This window comes from Sapajus apella, unplaced genomic scaffold (genome assembly GCF_009761245.1).
Source record: "Sapajus apella isolate SASKATOON/1434 unplaced genomic scaffold, GSC_monkey_1.0 scaffold17, whole genome shotgun sequence".
In the NCBI taxonomy this organism is placed as follows: Eukaryota; Metazoa; Chordata; class Mammalia; order Primates; family Cebidae; genus Sapajus; species Sapajus apella.
In genome coordinates, this window is record NW_022436957.1 from 31736313 (window position 1) to 31759950 (window position 23638).

Here is a 23638-nt window from a genome sequence, read left to right on the forward strand (position 1 = left end):
AGTTCTTTTCTTTAAGGATGTTGATACTGGCCCCCCCTCTCTTCTGCCTTATAGGGTTTCTGCTGAGAGATCCGCTGTGAGTCTGATTTGCTTTACTCTGTGGGTGACCTGACCTTTCTCTCTGGCTGCCCTTAGCATTTTTTCCTTTATTCAACCCTGGTGAATCTGATGATTATGTGCCTTGGTGTTGCTCTTCTTGAGGAATATCTTTGTGTAGTTCTCTGTATTTCTTGGATTTTAATGTTGGACTGCCTTGCTAAGCTGGGGAAGTTCTCCTGGATAATATCCTGGAATGTGTTTTCCAGCTTGAATTCATTGTCCCCAACATATTCATGTACATAAATTAGGTCTTTTCACATAATCCCATATTTCTTGGAGGCTTTATTCATTTCTTTTCACTCTTTTTTCTACTATCTTGCCTTTTCTTTTTATTTCATCGAATTGATCTTCACTACTTTATTAACACAAACAATGGTGAAGTTAATGTCTACTATACTTTAAAAGTAGTGATAAACATAAACAATAACTGAGATGTAAAATAAACATATCTGTGATTATTTGGTATTAAGTATACCAAATCATAGGTATACTTAATACGACTATGGTTTGATTTAAATTGTTGTTAAGTTAGTGGAAGACAAGATGAAATTTTTGTCCCATTCAAATTTGTAGATCAACTCTGCCCTTTATCTTAGGACCTCTTTCTTTAGACCCTTTGCAACTGCTCAGGGGTCGAAGTGGCACAAAAAACAGCAAATATTTCATTTTTACTACCCTCTATATATCTACTGGGCTTTTATTGAGGAACATCTATATATATGGGAGATCGAATGAATCTAAAACTTGATGCTCTCTAGTTTTCATGATGCATGTGGCATTCAAAAGGCATGATACATCAAAACTAGACTTCAACCATACATTTTGCTATGTGGTTGAAATACAGCCTTGAATGCCTGCCCTGAATTAACTTCAGGAAAGCTTATGATAAATATCTTCCTAACTCTTTTGGTAGAGGTTTGAGTAGGAAATTTGGGCTCATTTAGTCATACCTTTAAGAGAATCAATCCAATGCCATTTTTCTCATTTTAGCTTAAAAAGAGATGCATACCACTACTGCAGTGGAAAAAGAAATGTTACCCCTTCACACCTCAAAAGTAGTTTTCATTTCCTGACTCTGGGCCACTACTGAGTTAGCAGGAAATATTTAATTGATTGATCTACAGTATTTTTTATAATTTTAGCCTCTTTTGATTCTATTTTTTTCCTAAGGCTAAGGACTTAGCTCTTCTTTAACGTCAACAATAGTTTATAAGCATTCAGGAAAGTGGTAGTGCAGACTGAAGTGCAAGGATTAACAAAAAGGGAAATAAATTAAGTTATTTTCCATTCTGTCTTTGGGAGACCAAAGTTTTATAAAAATGTTAGATTTGTCACTAGCTTTCTAGACTTAGAAACATTCATCAGGTAAAATAGAGTTTTTCCAAGTCTAATTATTTCATCAAATTATTTTCTGATGTCTTTTGTAATCATGATAACCATTGGATTCATATGCAACTCAGTACAAAGAACTAGGTGTGCAATGTGTTCTGTCTGTCTTTAGCATAAACAGTAAATCAATTGTTCTGGATTTGAGAGTCTCCTTTTGAGGATGAGACAACTCTGATTTCTCCAAAAGGTACTTTCATTTCTTGTTTCTGACAAAATTGGTAAAGACAAGGAAAAAGATATGAAGCCCAAATTGGTCTGTTTTTCTACTCACTATAATAAAAATGATTGGACTAGAAATTACAAGTATTGAACAAAATGAAATTTGGAAATTATCTGTATATGTTAATTAGGCTTTCTACCCAGAGCTCCAATATCAAAGAAATGACAATGGAGCTGAATATGGAGAAACAATAAACATTCTTTGTTATTCTTTCCATTCTGTATGGTCTCCCTTATAAATGCGAAAATATCTGTTTGTTGTGTCTATAGCAGCATTAAAATGTTTATCAAATACTCAAATTACATAAAATATTAAATTTTCTTATTTTAAAAAGGTATTACCTTTGTTTTAAAATATATATATATACACATATATATATATGTATATATATATGTGTATGTATATATATATATAAAACTTACAGTGCTAACCAGAATACCTATGAGTAGAATTAAGGCACAGAATATCTGTAAGAAGTGGTAAGTAACCTCATTATTAATGTATTGTAAAGAAAAGACAGTACAATGTTACTAATCAAAATCAAATGGTTAAAAGGAATGAATAAGTTATACTTTACTTGTAAAGAGTCAAACTATTTTTATAGCATCAAATTCAGGGAAAAGCAGATGTCAAAGTGAGCAAATACAGGGTTTTGTGTTCTCCGAAAAAAGTCAGGTAATCAATATCTCTAAACCAAAATAGTAATTGACAGCTTGTTGAGCAAAATAATTATGAATACTAAAAAAAGAGTGATATGGGGGAAATTGATGGGTTCTGAAAGACCTGGAGGTCTTTCAAGGGAGGCAGTTGCTTCAGGCTGTGATCTGCTACTTTGTTTTCAGAAACGCAATCAGAAATTAATTAAATTCCAAGTCTTCTTATAGCTTTATAAGAAAGAAGCAAATGTGGAAATAATAAACTTAGAAAAGGAAATTTTCTCAAGAAAGCAATTGCTAGAACCACTTTTGGAAAAAGTACCTTTCTGGTCCTAAATTGAGATCATCTACTTTTTGAGTCTGTGGATTAGGGTTTTTATTATTATCATCAAATTTGTACTTCTCTACAGTACTATATTTTAAAGTAAAAAATAATTTATCAATTTTTTTGAAAAGAGTAGTGGAAATATGGATGTTTGTCAGTTTCCTTTTTGTATTTTTATATTTTTTAATTTCTAAAACAATGTGAATATCAAATAATATTTGAAATATATCTGTGGTCCTTTCATAGCATTTGTACTTAGCCATAACTTTTAAGGCTCTGCATGATTTAGTTAATATGAAGAATTGTTTTTGAGTTTTGTGTTGTTGATGTCATTTTCCTATTTTCTTGTGTCAGTGGTGATACGAGTAGCATTGGAAGTGACGCTGATGAGGGCTGTTCCAGTTCCTTAGATGCCTTACATACCTGTGAGTACCTAAATAAAAGTTTTTATTTGTTTTCATGTCTGATTTGTATGTGCAAAGCATAATATGAAATTAAATATTCAACAGAGATGGTTACAAGGATAGACAAAGTGGCAAGCCCTGGGGATTGCTGGCTGATTTGAGGCTGAAGCATAAGTCCTGAGTCTTTTCCCTTGGTGACCCTTTGTATGTCTCTGCATACATCTCTCCTTTCACTGCCAGTCTACTTCCTTCCAATGTACAAAGAATGTGTTCAGATATATGGCCTTTATGTCTCTTTGGCTTATTCCAAATTTTTAAACTTATTTTGGGGACAGGTATCACCAAGTTTAGAGTTGTAAGGGGAGCATTTTATTTCATAAAATTACTTTATGAAATAACTATAGGCCTAGAAAAGATGGATATAATGATCAGCAGAACAAATGGACATAGGAATGTTCTGGTTATCTAGAGCTACAGAACAAATTGCCCCAAATATACTGTCATAAAACAACAAAAATTAATAACGATGGTTATCTCTCACACTTCTGGGGTGGCTGGGCTTAGCTGAGTGACTTTAGCTAGGGTCAGATATATGTTGGGGCTTGAGTCATTTCAGTCTTTCTCACTCACATGTCTGACTGTTAATGCTTCCTTTCGTTTGGGACATCTGCTGGGTCTCTTGACCTGAACACTTACCCATGGCCTTTCCATATGGCCCAGGCATCTTTATGGGATCTCAGTTAAGTTCTAAAGTGAGGTGAACCAAAAAAGAAAGAATTGGCAGAACTGAGTTATATTATTTGATCTAGTGACAAAAATCACACCACTTCAGTTTTGCTGCATTCTAGCATATTGTTTGTAATGATCAAGTCACTAAGACTGGCCCACTATATCATTATATTTAAGGCAATATCAAATAATTTGTGGACATGTTTTAAAACTGCTAGATAGATACATGGAGCTCCATGGCAGAATACTTGTGTGCTGTACTTATATGATAGATAGATAAAGATATAGATAATACATCCTTTGTTTCAAGTTGAAGTTATCCATTGTACCCTGTGAAACATTGCATAGTCCACAAAAATTTGGAGATTCTTTGATGACCACTTTGCTTCATATATCCTGGCTAATTTTAAACAGTACTGAAATTCTTTGTAATGAAATTATGTATTAAGGAATCTTTATAGAGGGTCATAATTAAGCATTGTTTTATAACAAGGTTGATCTGGGGTCACTGTATTTTCATTAACAAATGTGTATATTATCTTCTAATCTTACATGCTAATGTTTTGAACATTTTTTGATACCAAAACTTTAATTACTAAATGAACAGCACTTATTATATGTTAACAAGCTCTGTTTGTGTTTTGCTAGCAATTAAGTCCACTTTTGTCAGAGAGTTCTTCTGCTCCATGGAAACTGTTCACCTGGAAGTGAAAGAAACTTCTAGTCTACAGCTCTGCTTTCTTCCTTTTAACATACACATACGCTATTGTATCATCATCCTGAGCAACAAAACGGTGAGAACAGAATTGTGATCTGTGGGTTTATCACCAGCTGCTACTTTAATGGATTAACGAACAGCAGGTGACTTGGAGGCAACTGGAGACTCTAGAAATGTAGATGATTTCAGTTCTCAAGTTACTATGCAAAGAGCTTATCCTCAAGAATATGCATAGTTATACTAGTTGTGGGTAAGTTTTATAATAGCTGCAAAGAGCAGTCCCATGGAAGCAAAGTGTAGGTATGCCTGACCTTTTTATGGCTCTATGTGTATTAGTTATCTATAGCTGTGTAACAGATTATCACACACTAGGTGGTTTAAAACAACATATGCTTATTAACTCACAGTTACTGTACATCAAAGGTCCAGATTGACCTAGATAGATACTCAGATACTCTGAGTAGGTTCTATCAAGTCTCCATTCAGGGGATTGACCAGAGATGGATTGTCTCCAGAGCTCAAGTGAGGAAGGATCTGCTTCCAAACTCCCTCAAGTTGTTGGCAAAATTCATTTCCTTATGGCTCTGGGATCCATACCACCTACATTTTCAAAACTAGCAAGGGAGAGAGAGAGAATTAGAGAGAGGGAGAGAGAAAGATAGGAGAGAGAAAGAGAGAGGGAGAGAGAGTTACCATCGAGGGAAGCTTTATAGCATTACTTGCTTCCAAAGAGACACTGCCATATGTTGACCTTAGGAAGAAATTTATAACCTCCAGGATGTAGTCCTGAATTTATCATCAGTTATGTGTACAATAAATTGAATATGTATAAAGTGAAATAATGGTACTTGGAAAGAGGTATTATAGTAACCTGATGCCTATGGCATTATTTACATGTGAAAAATAATATAGCTATTAAAAATGTAAAACATAGTTTAATTTTACACTTAGAATTACCACTTAGAAGGAAAAAATGCCTTTTTATAGTAATGCTAAATCTTGTTTCATTAATTCTTTTAAAGGAGTTCAGGATTTAACTAAATTCCTGCATATATAAAATTTATAAAATGTAATAACTATATTGTGACCAGTAGTTTGATCAAATAAGTCACAACCACTTTATATTAATTTATAATACAACCCAAGAAAATACTAGAGTTAATTCTCAATAGCATAGTGACAAGGCTGATCTTATAATTTGACTTAGCCTATTGGAATATTAATATTAGCTTACACAAATTTAATATAATCAAATATAGTTAACTTGTTATCTCAACTTACTGAAAACTATATCTTGCTTACATATGTTTTGTCCTTTTCAGAGAAAACATTAAAATAAAACAACAATCTTGAAATTATACTGTCGTCAACTGAGAAACAATGCCGTCAATACTAAGTATGGCATTGAATTAATATTTCTTACATGAAGAAGAACAACCTATTAATTTACACATTCAATGATATTATTCTATTCAAAAATAGAATAGATAATCAAACATTCAAGCTCACCTCGTTAGCTACTATTCTTATTAAGTGGGCCATAACTGCTCTACCATTAAGAAACACCTATTAGGTGGGCACAGTGGCTCACTATCGTAATTCAGCACTTTGGGAAGCCAAGGTGGGTGGACCACCTGAGGTCAGGAGTTTGAGACCACCCTGGCCACATGGTGAAACCCGGTCTCTAGTAAAAATACAAAAATCAGCCAGTGTGGTGGCATGTGCCTATAGTCCCAGCTACTCAGGAGACTGAGGCAGGAGAATTGCTTGAACCTGGGAGGCAGAGGCTGCAGTGAGCTGAGATTGTGCACTCTAGCCTGGGCAACAGAGTGAGACGCTGTCTCAAAAATAAAAAAAAAAAAAACCACCTATCAAAAACTGAAATTAGACTTCTACTTGATAGTTTTCCATGTATCAAACTGAAACATTGCTGCTAACACTGCTATCAAGCAAAGACTATTTCTTTCATTTTGGCTGTTCTATTTGAATTTTCAAATAAAAATGCAAAGATTAAAGTAACAACTATTTGAAAACAAAAGTTTTACAAATCTTACATTAATGTTCATAGTTCTTTATATATATATATATGTGTATATATATATATATATATATATATATACACACACACACACACACACACACACATATATATATATATATATATTTAGTCGATATGGGGTTTCACCATATTGGTCAGGCTGGTCTTGAACTCCTGACCTTGTGATTCACCCACCTCAGCCTCCCAAAGTGCTAGGATTACAGGCCGTGAGCCACTGTGCGCAGCAGAAATTCTTAACTAAGGGGGAAACCTATGAAAGCTGTGAAAAATCATGCTATCAAATGCTAGGAAGCCAGAAAATGTTTGTTCCAAAGTGGAATGGGGCAAATTGGGTGGAGGAATTTCAGGCAGAATCAGGGCCCAGTCCCTGGTGAATTGTACCTTTTTGTGGGGAGGAGGGTTACAGACCCCTTTACAAAGCACACAGACATTGTAAAACACACATGATGTATTGATAAAACCTTGGGGTTCTGTCTTCACTGTGGTGTTCAGCAGGTGAACATCTACTCTGTCTGATCCTGGGTTTTTATGCAGTAAACCACTTGGCATTGCTGAGCTGACCTGTGTAAGGGAGGCAAGTGCATCAAACAGGATGCCTGACCTGGGGGCTGAGTTATCAGTGGGTTCCATTTGCAGCCATTTGCTGTGGTGTAGCCAGCCCCATCCCAACAAACACTCAGTGTTTCTAATTGACTTGACCCAGAGCCTCCCTTCCACCTGGTGGATTTATCTTCTGGCCTTTTTTGTTCTCTGTCTACAAACCTTGGTTAGAACAAATTGGGACCGAAGTCCAGGCATTGCTGAATTGAAGAAGCCAGAAGGGGAGTCAGTATCCCAGAAACTTATGTAAATTGGTCAGCCCCACACCAGGGTGCCATATACCAAGTGAGTTTCAGCCTTGCCAAGTCAAGTTGGAGGTTAACAGGGAAAGCATGTCCACTCCCAGGTAGAAGACCCTGGAAGGCGTTCTTGTTGGTTTATGGTCTATAGCAACTTTAGCCTAAAACTATTAAGCACCATTTGTTAAGTATATTAAATGTCACTTTGGCCATCTCTCATATATTTACATAAATCAATAGGGCCACTTGTCTGATTTTTTCCACTACCAGTCATTTCATTCTCTTTCAGTCTTTTGTATCTTCCTGTGTCTGGTGATGCAGAGATTATTTGGCAGTCTCTAATATGCATATATGCAAGTATTTTCCAAGAATGTGCAACTTTTTTCAATTATAATTAATGTTTACAACATTAATACAGAATTTAACAGTACTGATTTTGCTTGTTTATTGAATGTGAAGGTAAAAACATTATGTTAAAATCTTTGTGTGATTTTATATTTAAGCAGACTAACTTGAGTTTTATGAAAGATATATTTGTAGCTTGAGAAATTATTATTTGAGGATGCTTTCATTTTATTTTCCGTGATTTATAGTGGCAAGCCCTATTTCATTTATCTTTTGATTTTTTAAATTCAATTTGTCACAACTGTTTTTCTTTTTTGAGGGGAATTAGGATAACTACACTCCTCCCCACAGGTCACACCTCTGAGTTCCCGGGGAAACATAGGCAAGACGAAATCCCATTTGGCCTATAAATACTTTGAAGCCGTTTTTAACTTCATAATGCCTGGTGCCAATATGGGGGTAGGTTATGTCAACCTTGAAGTCTCTGTCAATGTGGCATATAGTCACAAAGTTACAAAGATTCTCAGCTCCCTTCATACTGCGAAGCCTTTTTGCTCTTCAGCCACCCTTCTTTCTCCTGTTAACTAGAAAACCCTCATCCTACAATAAGGAGTGCAGACTTTTTCAAGATAAACACGAAGAGAAAATCTGAAAAGTAGAATTTTGTACCTGGCCGTTATTTATTTTTGGCCTACCTCTGGGTTCCTTATCAACGATGCTATCAGATAGACTGTAAAGAGCCCACATGCCTGTGGTACCAACCTTTTAGCTCTAGGGAATATCACCTCACATGACATGGCACAGTTGAGGAAACAGTGATTTCTTTTTTCCAAAATCGATACTATTTTTATGGACCCTCTCATTCTAAAAGGAAGTTGTAGAATATAGAGAATCACTGCATCACAGTTTAAAGTTTACATCCTTCAAGCTGGACTTCAATAATTTCATTTTATTATGCTGCTCATTCTTCCCAACATAGTTTAATTCACCAGCAGTATGCAGCCAGTTTTCTAGGAAGAGAGTGAACATATGCAAAGGCCATGATCCCTGCACTCAAGAGACTCACATTCCAGTTGTATTAGTGCATTCTTGCACCGGTCAGCATTTGCTCACAACCATTCAACAAGTCTCTGTGATGTTCCAAACTTTCCCTCACCTTTCTTTCTTCTTCTGAGCCCTCCAAATGGTTCCATCTTCTGCCTATTACCCAGTTCAAAAGTCACTTCCACATTTTCAGGTATCTTTGTGGCAATACCCCAATTATGGTACCAATTTTCTATATTAGTCTATCCTCACACTACTATAAAGAACTGCTTGAGACTGGGTAATTTATAAAGAAAAGAGGTTTATTTGATTCATGGTCTGTGGGCTGTAGCCTTCTGCTTCTGGAGAGGCCACAGGAGACTTACAATTGTGGCAGAAGGAAAAGGGGAAACAAGCATGTCTTCACATGGCCAGCAGGAGAGAAAGAAAGAAAGAGAGTGAAGGAGGAGGTGCTACACACTTGGAAACAACCAGATCTTAGGAGAACTCTATCATGAGACAGCAATAGAGGAATGGTTTTAAACCATTAGGAACCACCCTCATGATCTAATCAACTCCTACCAGACCCCCGCTTCCAACTTTCGGAAATACCATTCAAGATGATATTTGGGTGGGGACACAGAGCCAAACTATACTACCAGTGGAGAAGGCAAACTTGCATAGGGCTGGCCTACCTCACACAAAAATTTTGCATGAATTTGAAGTAAAGGTGCCTCTTCCCGGTAGATGAGAGAAGCTTACTGAACATATGACACAGTCCAGTGAATTAGAAAAATGCCTCTCTTACTCAGTGGATGCCACTTGGTGATGAGACATCCTTGCCCTTGACAGAATGCCCCCATGCAAGGCATACTCTTTGCTAGTATACATAGTGTCCTGAAACATGTCCACGAATTTCTATAAAACAGGCAGATTGTGACAATTTCTGGAAATAAGGAAGAATTTATTTCTATATGATAGTGAAGACAGGGATAAATAATTAATACAGGATTTTGATCAAGAAGAATGAGTTGCCAATAAGACAAAGAGGATGGGCATGAGAGATGTGTGCTAAGTTTCTAAGAACACAGCAAAACAGCTAAGTATGAAATCTCATTGACACATGAATTAATTATTCTGAGAATGGTTTTTTGGAAGTGATAGAAAATGGATTAGATGGATAAACCAGACTGATATTGGGTAGGGCAGTGAATTTTAAGTTGAATAATTTATAATCATTGTAATTATTTTTGAAAGCAGGAATCCAGTGGAAGCATAGGCAGGGTTTGATTTTGTCTCTGTTTTAGAAAGCATCTTTATTGCCAAAACATGTAGTAGATTACAGGTTGGAGAAACAAACTGGATTTAGGGAGACCGGCTAGGAGACTTTTGTACTGGGTTACACTGCTTCGCATACCTTCTTTCTATACTGTCCTTGGCTATTCCCTCTGCAATTCTAGCAAGGGATTCCAAGGACCACAGTTTATGTTGCTATAAAGATCAAACTTAATGACAGTTTGAGTGATGTTCACACTTGAAGGAAGTTTTCATTCACTTTCAGAGCAAATTGGTGACAAATTTGAGTGAAATGGTTCTGAAAAAGGTTGAGATTAAAGGAGAGACTGTAGATTTCTTTGCCACAATGACTTCTAAAGTCTAAGGACAGCTTCCAGGTTTTTGAGGAAATAATGTCCTAAAACATAGCACTGATTTTTATTAAACAAGCTATTCATACTTTATGTCATTTAAATATATTTTATCTTCTCAAAATGTTTGTGGAATAATCTCTAAGGCATGCAATTAATATTGTGTCAACATTTTGTTAAGAAAATTGAACTTTTAGTGCAGATATACAAATATCTTCATAAACCTCACCCTCACTGAGTTTCCTAGCTCCTAGCTCACTGTCTTAATTATTATAAATTATTCTATAAAAATATAATTTTTGAAAAACAATGATTATTCTTACTAATCAGGTTAATATTATAATTTTGATAGTCAAATAGTGACCTATAATGATTAATGATCTGTCCTTAGCATATGGAATTTAACATTTTAGAATTTCAGCTTAACTTCCATGTGCCTATTTAGCCATCAAAATAATATAATATTGCTCAGCCATCTCAAATAAATGAATCACAAAACAGGAAAGATCCAAACCCAAGATAAAGAGAATAAATATGATTTAATATCTATGAAAAATCATGGAGATTTTGTGTCTAGGTAAATGCACTTGTTTTTTGAAGATTGAGGTTATTTGTATCTGGAGGGCATCCAAGACTTGTCCAAGGTTACCCAGCTAATTAGTGGCAGAGCTGGGATTAAAACTTTCATGCCAATTCAGTATTTGTATCCCTCTTTTCTGGGTAACTAACAGCTGGTCTTCTTGCAAATTTGCATGTGACTATGCTATTTGAGGACTGCATTTAACTAGATACACAAGAAAAACAAAATATCTTCTCTAAAAGTTTCTTATAATTGACAATGAGCTTTGGCATCTTTCTGGAAAATATATTTCTAGTTAAGCATGCCAAATGGATGTTATGAAATTAAAAGCAGGAAAAAAACTTGTATAGGTGATTATTAGAACAGCTCATGATGAGAAATGTCTGCTATGTGTCAGCTAATTTCATTTTCCTTGTCAAAGTTTCTAGATTTGGAATATGAGGGGATTTTCTACTTTAAAACAGCTCTTTATTGCATTTCTGTGCCTTTCATGGTCTACTTTTATTCCCAGAAAAAGTGGAAGCAAATAATTAAATTACAGTAGAGATTATCTGACACAGGCAAGATAAGCATTATTTTTTATTATATTAAGTGATTTTTTAATAAAAAAAGAACATATTGAAATTGAACAAGTTAGACAAAATAATTTTTGGAGAAATGGTAATATACTGTGTGTATAAGATGTAGAATTTAATGGAAATTGAGTGGAGTCCTAGTTAATAATATTCTAATTAATCAGTGGCTGAGAAGATGTTTATAATTTATATTTGAGAAAAATATTCTGGCAAATAGCAATTTGCTCCTTTTAAATTGACTCCCAAAGGTTGGTATTCATTTTCACATGGTAGACAAGCTCTAGTTCAGGTTTTATTTGGACGTACATCAAAACAAACAGGTAATTATAATAACTCTACAGTCACTGAGCCTAATTGCTTACGTATATTTTATTTTTGATAAAACAACAAATTTTTAGGAAATTAGTTATCTAATTACTTACATTACCTAGTTATCTAAAGATGGCAAAAATGTTAAAGTAAAAAAGATATCTTGTTTTCTTCAGTCCTTACTTCGTTGAACTGACGCATTTTTCCCCTACTTGAATTACTGTAAAATTTACGTCATTAGTTGTTGATCATTCAGTTGTATTTGTACTGAAACACATACAAACACACAAACACACAAATCACATTTCAAATGGCTAGCTTGGATTTTTGCTTGTAAAGTACGTGGCTGCTTAAGAAAATGTGCTCTATGAAACTTGAGTATAATGTACTCTTCATTGCTAAGAGTATATAGACTTAAATGATAAAACATTTAAAGTTTTTCATATTCCTTTTTCCAGCATGAACTATAGATAACTATGGATCTTAATTAATAAAATTTTATGGAATGTTATATATAGCAGTAGACCACCAAATGAATTATAAACAAATCCTAATGGGGGGATAACAAAGCTATCAAAAATAGACCTCACAGTGAGAAATTGTTCATCCTTATATTATTTATAGATCAATTTTTAATTTCTACTGTTTCATTTGTTATCTATATTTGTAATATTTTAGAATATGTATTTTTTGCATGATCAATTTGCCTTTATATCATTGTTGACAAAAAGAATCAAGCTCTAAAATATTTAGGGAGATTTATTCTGAGACGAATGAGAGTCACCATAGCTTATGACACAGTGCCAGGAGATCCTGATAACATGTGCTCTAGGTAGTCAGGATACAGCTTGGTCTTATACATTTTAGAGAGACATAAGGCATCAATCAATACATCTAAGATATACATTGGTTCTGTCCAGAAAGCAGGATAACACAAAGTGGGAACTTCCAGGTCATAGGATTCAATGATTTTCTGATTGGTAGTTGGTTGAAAGAGTGTATCATCTGAAGACCTGGAATACATGGAAGGGAGAGTGTTGGTTAGACCAAGATTCTTATTATACAGATGAAGTCTTCAGATAGCAGGCTTCAGAAGGAATAGATAGCAAATTATTCTTAACAGACTTAAGAAAATGCCAAACTCTTTGGTTAATTCTCTCCTGGATCAGGCAAAAGACCTGGACAGGAGAAGGAGATTCTCTACAGAATGTAGGTTTTCCCCATAAGTGACAGCTTTGCAGGGTCATTTCAAAATGTCAAGGAAATCTATTTTGAGATAAAATACTTTGATTTATCTCAGGGCCTGCTGTTTCGTGTTAATTCCTTCCTGTAGAAAGGGTCTGTTTTGTCGGTCTTAGGGTCTCTGTTGTAATGTTAATGCTGGTCAGCTGTGCCTGAATTCCAAGGAGAGGAAGGTATAATGAGGCATGTTTGGGCTCCCCCACTTCCCATCATGGCCTGATCAAATTTGTCAGGTTAACTTTGGAATGCCTTTGGCTGGTGACAGGGATCTATTTAGTTAGTTGGGGTCTTAGAATTTTATTTTTGGTTTATATCATGTATCTAGATGTTTTATGATTATAATTAAGCAAATCCTAGTCATCATAGAATTTTATTCATAAGCAATTCTGTAAGTGTTTATACAACAAAAAGGTTTTTTTTGATGCTGCCAAAGATATCATTGCTATTAAAAATGCAGTAAAATTTTTCTTAATATCAAATGTCCAAGCAGTTTTCAGATTTCTCCAATTGTCTTATAGTTATTTGTATGTTTTTTCTGTCACTTCATTTTAAGATTCTTTGTTTGAATCAGGATCTAAATAAGTTTCAACCATTGTGATTGCATATGTCTCTTGAGACTCCCTGTCTCCTAATTCCTTTTTATTTAAACTGTAGGTTTCTAAAATTAAGATATTGATCATCCCATATGACATAGGAGGAAACTGGATTTCAGAGGTTTAGTAAACTTGCTTGTAGCCTAGTAGTTAATAAATGGCAGTGCCAATTAAAACCAGGCATGACCAACTCTACTGATCTTTCACTATATCATGTTGCTGCCCTTACATTATTCCTGCTTTTGTTTTTGCCTTATTTCTTTAGCCTATTGTCTAAAGAAAGAAATTGAGGCAACATTAATATAGAGAGGTTGTTTGGGCCAAGGTTGAGGACAGCTGCAAATGACTTCTTCCAGGTTGCCTTGGGTAGTGATCCCTTTAGCCTTTGTTATAAACAGATTTTTAAAGGCAAAAAGGGACAAGAATGACTGATACAGAGATGTTTGACAGGAATTCTCCCTGATTTACAGAAATAATATTGGCTAGTGATTGGCTATACATTGTTTGAACTATAGAGTATGAGTTAGGGTTTCTAGCATATGTCATTTTAGAGCTACTTGGCTTCAGTTAGCGTAGAAGCCACACATGAAGTGGCCTCAAGAAGTAATTATTTAGCTTAAGGGGATTTGAAACTCAACTGCTGTCACATTTTAAAGCCTCTCTAGGACTGATAATTAAAGGGGACTTTCATTCATCAAATAAAAGATTCTTTTCTTTCTTAAGCCTTTAGTTATAATAGGCTTTTAAAAGTTATAATGTAATTATACTTCTTGTCTAATTATTTTTTCTAAAAAAAATTTAGACTTTTCCATGTTCATTTTGAAAACTTCACTTTAAAAAATAGACTTTTGGAGACTTGGATGCCTGGCAAAACTGATGTCACTCTTCTCCAATAATAAGTTATAAACTAAAGGAAAAATGTTCTTGCTTGTTTGTTCATTTTAAGACAACAGTTGCCCGAGGATATTTGGGAAGATCAATCGCTATCAGTGAGATCCTGGGACAACCTTAAGCAATCCCTGTGTTTTGGTTGCAGGCAAAGTTTCTCCCGAACTATGGTTGAACTATATTTGTGCCTTACCTTTGTTTATCCATTTATAGGCTATGTTGCTTATAAAAGCACAATGCATGGTAGTTCTTATAATATGCAGATTTCCCTTGTAGCAGAAAAAGTTATATTTTTATGAGAGATTTTAAAATTTAACATTATAATGTCTTATGTTTTAGATTGGACAATTAATATATGTTGCAGAAGGAGAAGGCTTGATCCCTTTGCCTTCTAGCTTCCTTCCAGTGAAGGATTCTTCAAGTTCAGTTGATTACAGCAGTACTCCAAAAGAAGGTAGAGTACACATGTGTTTTATTTCATTTATAATGTTGAGGAATGGACTGTTCCTCATATAGTTACCTAAGCATTTCATAGCAAGCTTCTGTTCTATGTGTTTAGATTTTGAAAGGTCTCTTTTAACTTTATTGCATCAGCATCCATGAAATAGAGCACCATTTAAGCAGCTAAAAAAAATTTCAATGGTAATTTTTTAAGTCATCCTTTTCCAGTCTTAAGCTAAGCTAAATATTGGAATTTGGCATACAAAATATTTGCTTGGCAAAACTTTCTAATTCTCAAATAATCTGCAAATTACTACACTCTCAAAAATATCTACATATTGTTGTATAACCTGGAATTTTACCCTGGCCTCTAGTTCTTGATTATTGTTCTTTAAGGAATTAAGCATTAAAATGTTGTCAGTGAAAGAAAATGGCAGTTCTTTCCAGTTTTTGACAGGTGTCTTTTTCTTTCACATTTATGCCTACTCTCCCCCTACCTATCACTGATAGGAAGGAACACAGTGATTACTGAATTTTTGAGCATGTTGATGACGTTTCTATGGAAGAATCATTTGACTAGATCTCTTGGAGAATACTAGTAATCTTTAATTCCTGAAGACTTGCTCTTTAATTACTGAATTACAACTAATAGACATGTTCTATGCATGTATTTTTACTCTATTTAATAAAGACTATAACTGCAATTTTATATGTCAAACCTCCCAAGTCCATCCTGGATAACAATGTCAAGGGCATGAATGTTCATCATATTCATTAATATTTTTTTTCTTCCCCCAGGCACTGATAAGGAAGATCCAGTTTTATATTTGAAATGCAAACTCCACAAAATCCTGAATGTGGACCTGCAGTTGCCGATGACTAATGAAGCCAAGGAAAAGGCTTTGGCTTTTGCAGCGCAGCGACAAATGTCAAGTATTGAGTATGAGCGACGATTGATCACAGGCACCCTCGAGAGCAGTAGCATCCGTGTGGTCATCGCCCTCCTGGGGCTGACCAAGATTGAGGTGGGAATGGAGAAATAGATGATTCATTTCAATTAATCTCTCTTTAGAAATATACAGAGCTACAGAGCTATTACTATTTAAAATGTTATTTTGGTTAAATAGCATTTTTAGAAGGAAAAGCAATGAATACTGAAAGATGGCTCAGTTGCTATTATTTCCTTTATACTTCATTAAATAATGAATCTGAAACAAAGCATTCTACTATATAATTTAAGGCATTGTAGTGTAGTCTTAATTCACAGTACTTGTCATTTCTGTTTGCACGTTAGAGTGTCCTGGAGAACTTAAAATAATGCCCATACCCAAGCCCCACTCAAAAACAATTAAATATAAATCATTAGGAGCGTGTAGGTAGGTATATGTTCTAAAAGTTGCCCAGGATATTTTGCTGTGTACCCAGTTAGAATCATCTCTGGTGTCAGATTACCAGGCTGAGAATTCAGTCAAACCCTGTCCAGCTATATGACTGTGAGCTGGTTATTTAAACCTTCTCAAGCCTCAATTTTTTTATTTTTTATATGGAGATATTGGTAATTTGTAAAAACTGAAATATTATGTAAAATGCTTACTTCATATATACTGTAAGTTCACTCTTTATGCATGGTGTTGAGCTGGTTATTATTACTACTCTATAGTAATAGTTCACTACTATTACTATTAACTATTACTGTAGCCTTTATCATTTCAGGTTAAAATAAGGTACAACCTATTTTTATGATTGAAATTAGGTACAGTCTATTCTCACAGAGCAGCCAAAGTGATTCTTGTAAATGCAAGCCTGCTCATGTTGCTCCTGTGTGCATTTTCTTCTACTGCCTTTCCAGCTAATGTTTGATAAAAGCCCATATCTTTCGAATGACTCACATGACCTATCATGTGAGAGTCCATAGTTCTGCTTCCTTCCCTCATCTCACCTTTACTGCTGGAGTCCATTCTCTAAGGCCACTCCCTCAGCACATGCCTACTTGCTTTTCTTCAAACATGCCAGTTGTCTTCCTCATGGCCTTTGAACTTCCTCTGCTATTTTTCCCTGCACATTGGTGGGCTGCCTCTCTCAGTTACTTCAGGACTCTGTTAAAGTGCTATTACTGGCCAGGAGTGGTGGCTTAGGCCTGTAATCCCAGCACTTTGGGAGGCCAAGGTAGGTGGACTAACTGAGGTCAGGAGTTCAAGACCAGCTTGACCAATGTGGTGAAACCTGGTCTCCACTAAAAATACAAAAACAAACAAACAAAAAATAGCCAAGCCTGGTGGCATGAGCCTGTAGTCCCACCTACTCAGGAGGCTGAGACAGGAGAATTGCTTGAACCTGGGGACAGAGATTGCGGTGGGTCAAGATCACACCATTGCATTCCAGCCTGGGTGATAAGACTGAAACTCTATCTCAAAAAAAAAAAAAAAAAGCTATTAGTGAGGTTCCGTTTTAGCAATTTATACACATTTTTATAACATTGTTGTTTAAGATTTATCTTCATTTATATGTTTCAAAATGTTTGGCACTGTAGAAATTATTTTTCTTATTTGTCAGAATGCTAGAATCAACACAGCCTAATTGCAACCTAATCTAACAATTGGTGATGATATTTTTTAAATAACCTGGATATTGAAATACTGATTGGCTCAAATATGTTAAAGCCTGAGACTTTCATACTTTCTTGACTATACTGCGCTTCTAAGTTGATGGTTTTCTTTAACTCAAACCAAACCACTTATTTCTGATATAGAACATTAAAGTTTAGAATGTTCATGTTCAACTTTTTGAGTACACTATTACATTAAAAAATTTTAATTAGTTGCCATTTCAAAATTTAATCCTGTCATAATGCCCCACATTTTCTTTTTCAATTCATTTTCTTCATTATTACCTCTTGTCAAAACATTTTATTTAAATTGCAAATTGTTGAGAGAGGGTTATTTTGTCCTCAAATAGCCTTTTCATTGTGTATACATATACGAAGTTTCTTTCTACTCTTCCTTTAGCTGTTTCCTTGGAATCCAGCATATGTGTTTATTATTGCATTTAATCAATTATGTTTTTATTAGGTTTACTTTTATGTTTACCTGTTTCTCCTGTCAGACTGTGAAATCCTAGAATCTTAAGAACTTTTCTCACACGTTTTTGTCTGTCCTTTGACATTTTATATATGATATGAGCCTTGTCGTTGTTTAGTTGAATTGAAAATATCCCTAAAGAAACAAAAGTCCCTTTTAATTTGCTTCACTTATAGTTAGAGATCTGGGCTTATATTAAGTGTCCCATTTTATGAAAAATAGTATTGAACTGAATTGTGTCTAGAGGAGCATATACATGGAGGTGAGTTGTTGTAACCTCCATTGTGTGAATGATGGTTGAGGGACTAAAAATAACAAACCTAGGTAAGAGGGCTTTTGAACATCTGTGGAGGGATGGGACCGGTTGTTTTTATAAATTTATAAAATTGTTATTAGTGAAATAGGAGGCCTCAGTCTATACTAGTAATAAGAATGTATCTGATGTATCTAGTGGATAGATGTGAAGGAGTACATGTTTCAACTCAAGGAGAAAAGCACTTTCTCAAATACTAGTCAGCAGTGGAATGATTTCCTCCAAAGGCAGTGAATTCCTCAACACTGAAAGCATTAGCACAGAGGGCACTGGCCATCTCTCAGTAAAAGAGGACTCCATTGGTTCTCTGAAATGTGTTTGTACTATTTTCCACCAATTAAATAAAAATAATGAAATGATCAAATTCAATCCTTGGTGGATTTTTTCCCAAAAGTGTAGTCTAAATACATAATGCTGTCTTTTGTGTTTTGGAGGTAAAAGTTAAGAAAATTACTTTCTAATTTTACTGTTTGTTCACAGACTCTTACGCTCTTTCATACCTCAAAGTTGAAGCAGCCTAAGACAGTTTCATACACGACAGAAGTGAGCCTTCCAGAATACTTTTGCATCCCTGAGAAGGTCTACATTCCTCAGATTCCAGAGCCTCAGCCTAAATTGACTAAATCTCAAGGAATTAAACCTGCAAAAGAAAGAGGTAATCAGTAATGTGTGTACTGAAAAATCTAATAGTGTTCCAGGAATGGTGATGTATTCACTTCACAGTTGAGGCAAAGAGAGATTACACTTTTACTGACAAAGTGTTCATAATATAACTGAAGAATTTCAGCAAAGTAAATACCAATTATTAAATGATGCTTTGCATTACAGTTAACATATTACATCACGATAATCGAAATTATGTGCTGAATTTTGTTGCTAAATTATTGGTAATGAAATTTGCAGACTTGCAAATTTGTTAAAGAGTAGTAACCTATAAAGACAATAAGTGCAGTTTGAGGAAGGTGAGCTCTTGCGTTAAGAGTGGACTTGGTTACAGAAGTTGTGCTGAAGTTGTGGCTTAGGTTGGCTCTAAAAGATAGGAAAGATGTTGATTGCTAGAGGGTATCAGAGGAGAAGACTGTGTCATTTGTGAGTAATTTATCTTTGATCTGGATCAGGGTTTTTATTAGTTGAGTACTATACTTAATTTTGATCTCCTGGTACCCCTTTATTCTGTTGCCATTATCAGTAAGATGTAATATAAATTTAATGTGAATATTGATACACTAGCATTACTAAATACAAGTGATAAGATATACACAAGTGACTAAATATCTTTATCTACTCAAAATTACCTTTCTTTTTCATTTCAGTTCTTTTCAAACAGCTGGATAAAAGTAGGAATGTAATTTATTCACTAAGGCTATTCCTAGAATGTTCCCTTATTCCAGTATCATGGATTCTCACTTATGCTTTTGGTTTTGTTAAATCTTCATTTGTTATTCTAGTATGGACTTGTGTTAGCTGCATAATATTTGTAAGCCTGAAATGGTGGTTACAACTTATAAATTAGAAGATAGTCTGTTTACTTTCCCTTCCTAGGAGAACTGAGATCTCAAGACTCAAATGCTAAGTGGCCATGCAAGTAACAAGGAATTAAGAGTTAGATCTGATCTAAGGCAGTAGGGATGATAGATCCTATGGTGAACTAGAGAGTAGATGCCCTGTCTAAACATTCACATTCAAAAAGTAAAAGTAAAAATAACCTGAGCCAGCCAAACAACTGTGAGGGAATATTTGTCTTACCAGCAATCAGTCTGAGACCCCTCATCATAAGTCATTGTCTTTTTAAAATCTTTATTAACTTCAGCTGTTCAATGTGCTGTAAAAATTTTCAATGAATAACTTGTTTTAGTAACTTTTTAATCCCTTTTGAGATAACTGGATAAAGCTACATCTGCTTTAAAACACAGAGAGAATTGTGAATGTATTTATTCAGCCATTCATTCATCGACAATGTTGAACATCAATTTCCCTAGGCAAAATGATAAAAACTGCCATATTCTTTCTTTTGGTGAACTCATAGATAAGTAGCTCTTATAATACAATTCGATAAGTGTTATATATAGACACATATAGAATGTATTTATAAATAAAATTAAGAATACACTTCACTATATAATTCAAATTTTAAAGCATTTCACTTTGAGAAAATATATAATCAAGGAGAAACAGCATAGAATTGACTTAAAACTCAAAAGTATAGCCTTACTAAACACTCATGAAGACTGTGTCATATTTAAATAGTTTTAAACTATAAGTAAGTGTGAAGTCATTTATATTTAAAAATCTGTTCAATCAGGTATTTTTCTAAGGCTGATTTTTTCTTTCATATCAACTATTATCTATTTTGGACAGATGATTACTGTCAAAATATGAAAAAATAAAATGGCAAACAACTTTGAATGATCATACATAAAACTTTATAAATGTATTTGCCCTATCATAGTTTATGTCTAACTTGATTTTCTGTGCAGCTGAGTTTATAAAGAGATCTTTTCATCCTGTGTTTCAGTTTTCACTGTCTTAAACAGGCATTTAAATGAAGTAAGTTTAAGAAGAAGGGTATTAGCAAACTTTCAAAAAAAGGATATTATAACTCAGGATAGTAACAAATGAAATAAAAAGCATACCCTAAACTCTGTGCATTCTGCTGTTCAGAGGTGGACTTGAGTAATGAAAAGGAATGGGATGCAAGCGATGTAACTTTAATAAATGGAATTCTATTAGAATTCGTGCCTTAGAAGATTAGAGTTAGGTGTTTAGAAAACATATTTTTATGGTATAAACTGATTTGAGGAGAATAAATAAGCAAATTCCTGGCAATAAATATGGTAATATGGAAACAAAACTTTTTTTTTAATTGGTGGCATGGAGAAAGAGACACATGACAAGAATTCATCTAGAGAACCAGGGATAGCCCAGGGTTCCCCCAACTGCAGAAGAGGGTAGAAGTAGGGCCATATTTATGATCAATTGAAGTTCTAAACTCATCAAAAGAAGCTAGTTTTAAGGTATTAAAAAATGACTTTCTTTCCTCTCATATTAATGTTGTCTATCAGTCTTTACTGAAACATTTAATGATTTTAGGGACAGATTAACTATGATACCAAAGGAGCAGAAGCTTTATAATTCTTTACTTTTTGGACTCCCTTTCCTAGTCCCTGTACCTACTTTTATATTTGTAATTTTACATTATTGCTCTTTTAGAAGGCCCCTCCCACAAGTTGTGACAGCCTCGTCCCTCTCAAAACTCAGAATTGAACCTGGGTGTAGATACTGATTTACAATCCCCTCTATATATGGTTTCTGGGATGTTGAAATTTATGGACAGGCAGAGCTTTATTGGCCTTAAATAGCATAGCAAAAAAGAAAACTGCTATTATCCACTAGTGATTATCCAAATCACTTCCTCAATATAGAGAGTCCTATATGAGCAATATTTGCCAAAACATTCAAACAAAATGCTTTGGGCTGGTTTTGCTGATCACTTAATATGGAGCTCAAACCCTCATTCCTAAGTGTTATGACTTCAGTTTCTAGTATTTTTCATAGCTCTAATTTCTTCTGCTGTTCCTTCTCTCTTGGAAGAAGAAGAAAGATTAATTCAAAATATTGATCTAAATATTGATCTTCTAGTGTGACAGAACATGTTAGAAGAGTGTATGTAGGAACACTGTTATCCTTCTCTCCCTTCTCCCACCTTATTCTCATTTTCCTAATTTTAAAATATTCACTAATAATTAGCAGTTAAATTGGTGACTGACATACCAATAAATCATCCATGACACCTTTTTATTATGTAATGTAATTGTATATATGTAGAAAATATTTATATCAATAACTAATGCTATATGTACAGTCATCCCTTGGCATGCACAGGGGATTTGTTCCAGAACCATCCGTGCATACTCAAATCCACTCATACTCAAGTCCCACAATGGATCTGAGAGAATTTTCTGGTAACAAAACTCAGCCTTGGGTGTACACTGGCTTCACAGCCCATAGACACTGTATTTTTGATCTGCATTTGGTTGAAAAAAATCTGCAAGTAAGTGCACCCATACAGTTCCAATACATGTTGTTCAAACATCAACTGTAGTTCTCATTTTACAAAGATTAAATACATTAACAGCTAAATTACTCTTCAGCCTCAAAATAAAGTTGTAAAATTGTGAAAAAATGAAACTAAATTAATCTTTAAAACTTATGAAATAGGTGAGGCACGATGGCTCATGCCTGTAATCTCAGCACTTTGGGAGGCAGAAGTGGGTGGATCACCTGAGGTTCGGAGTTTGTTACCAGTCTCCAAACATGGTGAGACTCCGTCTCTACTAAAAATACAAAAATTAGCCTGGCATGGCGGCAGGTGCCTGTAATCCCAACTACCAAGGAGGCTGAGGCAGGAGAATCACTAGAACCTTGGAGGCAGAGGTTGCAGTGAGCCAAGATCACGCCATTGCACTCCAGCCTGGGCACAAAAGTGAAGCTCCATCTCAAAAAAAACAAAAAACAAAAAACCCAAAACCTTTGAAATGTACTTCAAAAATAAACTCTACATCTCTGTGTTATATTGGATAACCACAAATATATTTCAAACAGTATAAAAAGAAATTTTATTTAACAGAATATCAAATTAAATGCTAGTTTTAATGATATAAACTGACTTTAATTGGAACAAATGTATTATAATTTATTGTTAGCATTGCCAAAAATTACCTAATATTAAAAGTATGATTCAGTTAATTTTTCTCAAAATACAATGGGTTAAGCTTGTGTTATTATATTGGTCACATTCGTTTTTGGCAAAAACTCTTCAAATTTGCAAAACACATTTAAAATAGAATTTCTTAAACTCACTTAGAAATATAATTTACATGTATCTTTCAGATAAGACTGCCACAATTGCAAAGCATCCTGTCCAATTATAGTCTATATAAGAATGTGATTACATTCTGGAAGGAAATCAGTAATCCATATGCTACATTTAAATCTTATAAGATCAAAAAATAAATTTTTAGAAAACCAAAATTAGGAAGAGCAAGGAAACTACAACTCTGTTGTTGATCTTTAAATTTAAATTTATTTATAAATGTAATAAATGTTATTATAATCTATCTTTTTATGGTTGTAAAAATAACCATAATGAATAATACTTGTCATTTGAA

General features: G+C 34.5%; 1 protein-coding gene across 1 annotated transcript in view; it reads left to right on the forward strand.

Moving 5' to 3' along the window:
- Nucleotides 1-23638, forward strand: part of CFAP47 (cilia and flagella associated protein 47) — a 443615-nt gene that overhangs the window by 271800 nt on the left and 148177 nt on the right. Inside the window, exons 41-45 of the mRNA XM_032286197.1 lie at nucleotides 3044-3114; nucleotides 4471-4616; nucleotides 14979-15093; nucleotides 15879-16105; nucleotides 18951-19125. Of these exons, the coding sequence (XP_032142088.1) occupies nucleotides 3044-3114; nucleotides 4471-4616; nucleotides 14979-15093; nucleotides 15879-16105; nucleotides 18951-19125 (734 nt within the window). The remainder of the gene's footprint in view (nucleotides 1-3043; nucleotides 3115-4470; nucleotides 4617-14978; nucleotides 15094-15878; nucleotides 16106-18950; nucleotides 19126-23638) is intronic.